The sequence below is a fragment of the Zeus faber genome (assembly GCF_960531495.2).
Source record: "Zeus faber genome assembly, chromosome: 20".
Classification (NCBI taxonomy): Eukaryota; Metazoa; Chordata; class Actinopteri; order Zeiformes; family Zeidae; genus Zeus; species Zeus faber.
Genome location: NC_137207.1, coordinates 25,994,845 through 26,001,661, shown reverse-complemented (window position 1 = coordinate 26,001,661; position 6,817 = coordinate 25,994,845). Strand labels below are relative to the sequence as shown.

Below are 6,817 nucleotides of genomic sequence, written 5' to 3'. Positions count from 1 at the left end.
TGTGTGTGTGTGTGTGTGTATATACAGTATGTGTATGTCTATCAATCTCAATCTACATTAGTGATGGTGACGTTGAAGTCATGCGACCGTGGTCTTTTTACTTCTGGCGATTGCATTTATGCTTCACAATTCATAAAATTTGTCATTTGTGAAGATTATCTTGCTGGAGAAAAAAGACGTAAATATCATCAACTTTGTTTGCCACTTTTGTGGCAATGATCCAAATTTTCTGCAATAATCCAAAAGCCGCTGGAGGAATCCCATTGTCTTTTAGTGGAGGGAGCAGGGCGATGCTGACTTCCGTGTTGGCCGACAACAAAGCCTCGTCCCTGCAGCCCTGGGTGCACGCGGCGCCGCAGGACTTCACTCCAGTGCTCCCCAGAGGCCTCCAGTGCGGTCAAACCTGCACCGGTGACGTCAGTTTTCAGAGTACGATAAGGAATTCATTTTTTCGTTTTTTTTTTTTTTTTTCTAAAAGGGCCACGTGCAGCTTGGCATCCTCGGCGAACGAATGTGAGGAACCCATGGACCAATTACATTTAAGAAACATAGAATTCCAGAATTCCAGCTGGGACTCCTTTTGGTCAGGCAATGGCCACGCCCACCTAGAGATCTGACACTGCCCGTGAACTTGAACGTCCCATCCGGCCTTAACAGATTGGCTGTTTTTCCGCCCCAAAAAAATAGCATTGGGCCGGTACATACAATTTGGGCTGTTTTAATTTGTTTTACAAAAAGGGAGGGATGTCTGCTCCGCTGCGTGTCCCATTCCCTGTTTCTCCAAACAACATCAATAAAAACAGCGTGTTTGCATTTTGGATGCATTTATTTTCCTCTGTTTACTAATTGCGTCCTGCACACCCCACCCGGCCGACGGATACAGCAACTTGACAGGAGACGTGTCGTAAAGAACAATGTTTTTATTCTAGATTTACATTTATTTCCCAGTTTCCCACTCGTTCAAAAGGGAAAACGTGAACAGAACTAAATATCTCCGGAGTGGGAGTGTAATTTTCTTGTGTAAATACTCTTTACTTCTACTGTAAATAATAAATCCTAAACACAGTAGTTCACCATCCTAAACATCTGTGAAACTAACCCAGTAAAGATAAAAATAAAACATACATTTATATGAATTACAAAGCAAAACAACAACTCTGATAGTTGCTCTTTAAGCATCAAACAGAGAGTGACAGGCTTCTTACCTTTTTTAGGGAGATCGTTCACTTCACTGCCAAACCAACGATCCACGACACGGAGCCGGCGCGTAGAAGGCGTCGTCCACAAACGGGTAAAACGCGGTGAGACGCTGCTGAACGCCCCACGCCGGACGGGGACTGAGCCTGAACGCCGCTCGACGCGGCTTTTCAAGGCTCCTCGGCACGCGACACTGACTAATACCCCCACCCGCCGCCCCGCCCGCGCGTTTCCCCTCGCGCCAACGACGCGGCGCCCGTCTCACGCCACTGCGGCCCAGACACTCATAATGGGAAACTGAGCGTGTCAATTTCAAGCTGTTGATGAAAGGAAACCCACTTCCTGTCGTGAGGGAGGGCGGGCGGCTGTTTCTCGGATTTTGTGTAAAAGTAAAGTGTGGCGTCGGAGTTTGCCTGTGTTTTAATTTGATTTATTTCATTTTCTGCAACATCAGGGTTGACCCTGGACTTCGCTCTTAGGGTACTTTGCCCCAAACTACGCCAGGTGCGCGGCGGGGGGGGGGGGGGGCGGAGCGGGCGTGGTTTTTCACTGGCTGCACTGGCTTCGTGGGAAAGCTGATGTTGAAAACAGCAGCGATGGAAAAACTTTTCTTGTACACTCACTTTGATAATTAGTTTTACGTCTGAAACAACATCGATGGTTTTCTTCCTTATTGTGTGAAAAATCAAAATAAATCGTTGTTATTTTTGCTTATCACTTGTTGATAAATGACAGAACAACATGTTGATCTTGTTTGCACCGTCTCACCATAAGTGACAACTCTGACATTTTCAGTTAAACAAGGTTTTGCAGTCACCTGGTTATAAGGTATGCTGTATGTATTTTGTGACGGTAATCCACCGTAAATAACTTTTGCTGTCATTGCAATGCGACTACAGCTGTAATCGCTGAAGCTGCTCAGTGGGAAGCTGCATTTCTTCAACGCGCGGCGGTGCAGGGACGTTGCAGGGACGTTGCAGAACACTCTTCACCCGCACGTCTCTGCCGGGGTTCATCTGGTGTTTCTGTGGGTGAAGGGCTGACGTTGGATTCGATTTGACAGGAAAGAACGACAATAACCACAACGGAACACGGAGGAGGGCATTGAAGGGCATTGAAGGGCATGGAAGGGCATTGAAGGGCCTTGAAGGGCATTGTAGGGCATTGAAGGGCATTGAAGGGCCTCGACCAGCACCCGCCAAACAGAGCACGGAAGCTGGAATTTTTGCAAAAGGTGCTCAGAGCTGGGAAACAGAACGTGTCAGTCTCTCGGCGACCCAGACTCTATTTGGGAACGAGGCTGGTTTGAGGAGGAGCGACTCAACTGTTTCCCAAAAATGCAAACGGATTGTGTATGAGACACGTGCTGTATGTACTGCAGTACGATTCAAAACATATTAAAATATATGAATTACAACTTTGACTTTACGGATGCACCCTTTGATTTTGGCCTCTTCAGTTTACAACCGCACTGAAATCACTGATTTTGAAGCCGTTGCGCGTTCATCGTTTTCAATAATTGGTTGACTCAATCAGAGGTAGCATGAAACGGAGCACCCAGGACGGCAACTGAAAAAGAGCCAGCAATTTAAAATAGGGCCACAAGCGGTGGTCAAATATGATCTGTGAAAATATGCAGCATTTCCCCACAAATTCAGCGCCAAACCTCAGCGGAGGATCCCGACCGCCTCCCAACAATGAGCTTTTCCTCCATTTTGGCAACAAATGTTTTGTTGGAACCAAAGTCAAGGGTTGGGTCAGGGTTTGATCCGCTCTTCGCCGAGCCTGGTTTCAGAGCATTTCCTCCATGACTCCCGTACTCCTTGTGGTGAAGCTTGACGTTTGTGTTTATCCACTGACAGTTATGGACATCACCAGCCCTGGCTACGGCGACTACTCCGGCAACTACTGGACGACCTTGGACGATCCCTCGCTAAACGACTCCTCGTATGAATTCGACGTCCCGGCGCCGTGCGAGGCCGGCGAGCAGGAGGCGACCATCAAGCTGGTCCAGAGCTGCGTCTTCTGCCTGGTCTTCCTGCTGGGCGTGGCCGGCAACGCCCTGGTCATCGCCACCTTCGCCCTGTACCGCCGCTTCCGCCTGCGCTCGCTGACCGACCTCTTCCTGCTGCACCTGGCCGTGGCCGACCTGCTCCTGCTGCTGACGCTGCCCCTGCAGGGCGTGGGCACCCACCTGGGCTGGCTCTTCTCCACCCCACTCTGCAAGGCCACGCTGGCCTGCTACGCCGTCAACACCTACAGCGGCCTGCTGCTGCTGGCCTGCATCAGTGTCGACCGCTACGTGGCGGTGGTCTGGGCGCAGGAGGCGCTCAGGCTTCGCCGGCGGTTTCACACGGGCGGCAAGATGGCTTCCCTGGCCGTGTGGCTGGCGGCGCTGCTCCTCAGCCTCCCCGAGATCCTGTTCTCCGGGGTGGACCGGTCGGCGTCAGGCCAGGAGGCCTACTGCGTGATACGCGAGCGCGCCAAAGTCAAAATGATCAGTTCCGCCACCCTGATCGCGGTCTTCTGCCTGTCCTCCGTGGTCATGATGGTTTGCTACTCCCGGATCGCCAAGGTGCTGTGGGAGGGGCGGGAGAGCGGGCGGAGCAAAGGGTGGCAGCGGCAGCGCTCCTTGAAGCTGATGGTGGCGCTGGTGGCGGTGTTCCTGCTCTTCCAGCTGCCCTACACCGTGGTGCTGCTGCACAAGATGTCGAGCGACGGCGCGTCCTGCCACCTGCTGCTGGAGTACATCACCTGCGCCCTGGCCTACGCCCGCTGCTGCCTCAACCCCATCCTCTACGCCCTGGTCGGCGTGCGTTTCCGGGGTGACGTGATGAAGCTGGTGGGCGCCGTGCGCTGCCCCGGTGGCCGCCGGGCGCCGAAGCCGGGGAGCTGCAGCTCCGCGTCGCCGTCCTCCCTGGCCCTCACCGCGCTGTAGAGCCGGGTGAGACGCCCAAAGCGGTTATCGTCATAAAATATTTCATACCATTCCACAACAATATTTATCAGGACATATATAAAAATCACAATTTCTGTTAAAGGCTTGCGCCATGCGTTTTGCACATTCATTGGCGAAATGAAATTTTTCGAAATCAACACTTGTCTTAACGAAAAAGTCTGCATTGTAAAAGACAAGTGTTCCAACAAAACTTAACAGCATTTACAGGAGGCATCCTGGTTAATTTTTTTTTAACAAAATAGGGGAAAATACATCTGAAGTTAAAATGCAATAACAAGTGCAGAAGCTTTAATTAAAATTTCACTTAAACAAGATGTCGATAAAATCCAAAGCAAAATCAATACTGCCGCCCGTCTCCATCAACGTATTTTACACAAGTGGTATTTGCCGTCTGCTTTGGTATTTACCATTTTTAAATAATCGAGACGTGAGCTGCGGCCGTAATTGTTGAAGTTGGTCAGTGGGATGTGTTTGAACTGTGTTGCATTGCTTCTATGTATCGCGATCTGCTTGTTCCTTGTATTTAAAACTCAATTAGAGATTTCAGAAGTCAGAATGTGTTGGTTTTTTTTCTTCCCTCTTTTTGTTCTTCTTGTGAACACACAGTCGACGCAGGGCTCAGGCTTGATGCCTGTTCCGATGTGAAGTCTTCAAAAGTGCAAAAACTAAAAAAGATGAAACACAATTGAGGGGGAAGGTGCCAAACTTTGATCTCAAAGGCCACATGATGATTTACCATTTGGCTTTACACCTATTAAATACATGTAGAGGCCTGTTTAACCTACTCTCGTGGTTGTAATCACCTCGTACAAATTGGGCTTTCTACCAGAGATAGACACTTCAATAGCTCTTTACAGTCCATTGTTGTGGGGTTTTTTCTGTATATCTGTGAAGAAAATAAAATGACTTTGAACCGTTCATTCATGATTCGTATTGCTGATGTTGCCATCGCTCATACTTTCAACATCAACCAAAAGGACCCCCCCGAAGCCTGGACATCTCATCCGACGTCACTGTGAAGTGAGTGAACTGGCAACCCCGCAGCACCCCGCGCGCTCCACAGGTGCTCAGCTCACCTGAGGACGTCCAGCTGCCTTCCGAACGGACCGCCCCCCGCTGGGCGTGGGGGTGCGGGGAGGAGCCTGTGCTGCGGCGGGGACACGGCAGGGGAAGGGCCCGTCCGGGTGCTCTGAAACTGGATAAGAAGAAACCCCGTCAACACACTGGATCATTTCATGGAGGAATGCCGTGAGACAGTTATTTATTTATTGAGGGACGCTCACACATGGAATAAAGACAACAATAAACACATGACAACAACAAAACAATCAAACATCTTCTATGTTTCATTGTTTTTCTTTGTCTTGCTTCGCTTATTTGAAAATATATATATATATTTTATTTCTGAAGATGCCAAATAAAAATGGCGTCTGTGGGGTTGCACTTTGGCGCCACCTAGTGGACTAAACGGTCCCCTCACGTTGGAATGCAGTCAATGATAATGAAACGTGTCAAGCAGCTCAACACTGTCCTCACTTTTAGGATCATATTCGACTGGAGGCCTGTGTAGTTATGGGTAGTAAAGCATTAATTTAATACTTCAATAGTTTCCACTGTAGTTTAACATTCTAATGGCATTCAAGTTACATAACACAGCACACATTTAAACTTCTTTGGCGTTATTCTCCTATTTCTCTAAGCTGCACTGACGTTTTGTTAGACTGTAGACCGTGGATGCATGTCTTTTGTAAGCAATCCATCTCGACATACCAGTCAAATTCCTTGGATATAAAAAATACAATTGCAAAATAATAATAATGACCTTTACTTGTGCTGCACCTTTCATGCACCACATGCAACTCACAGTTCTCAAGATAATTAGTAGACAATCAAATAATAACCATAGCAGCAAATCAGACGAGCGAGTGAAGCGCATTTAATAAAAAAAAGTGGTGAACATTATACTCATGGACGTAGAAATGGATAGGTGGAGTTCCTTCAGATGTAATGTGGTGTTTTGACCACTAGATGTCGGGACACTGGTGCAGTTTTGTCACCGTGGGAACGGTTGCCCTGGTTACGTCAGACAACAGCAAAGAAACCCCTCATGTACATCTATTGCAGGAACAGCTATTAATGCTTTAAAAAAAAAAACAAAAAAAAAAACAGAGCAAGTACAATCTGCCACTGAGCCGGTGGCAAGGACCTCAACACGCTCTGTGTTTAACACCTCGATTGACTTTAATCAACGTGTGTTGAACGCTGCATGACCTCACCCTCCTCGTGGCGGCGCCCTGCCTGCCTGTCTGCTCGGGCGTGGCCGCGGCGCAGGGGTATCGCTGAACCCTCATCCCTTATTTAACACAGTCTGCCTCCAGCAACGCTACACACACACACACACACACACACACACACACACACAGACGGCTCACACACTGCTCCAAGTGTGCAACACACTCCTCACACGCTCCTCCAATGTGATGGTGACGAGCCTCCATGATGGTGCTCCGTGTGGGCTGCAGATCAGTGCCGATGCACCTCACGGGTGGGACCCAGCGTTTGGCGGCAGGGGACCTTGGGAGAAGGACGCCGACAAAACGTTCCCCACCCGTAGACTCCTGTGAAGCCTGGAGGAGTAAACCGCCCTCCCCACCGCTCCTC

The 6,817-nt window shown here is 49.2% G+C and overlaps 1 protein-coding gene across 1 annotated transcript; it reads left to right on the top strand.

Moving 5' to 3' along the window:
* Positions 1 to 290: 290 nt before the first annotated feature.
* On the top strand, positions 291 to 4,135 carry ccr10 (chemokine (C-C motif) receptor 10; the record flags this gene model as incomplete). The annotated part of the gene is made up of 2 exons (XM_080021324.1): positions 291 to 411; positions 3,060 to 4,135. 2 exons carry the CDS (start codon positions 291 to 293, stop codon positions 4,133 to 4,135), a joined length of 1,197 nt encoding a protein of 398 aa, XP_079877450.1.
* Between the last annotated feature and the right edge of the window lie 2,682 nt (positions 4,136 to 6,817).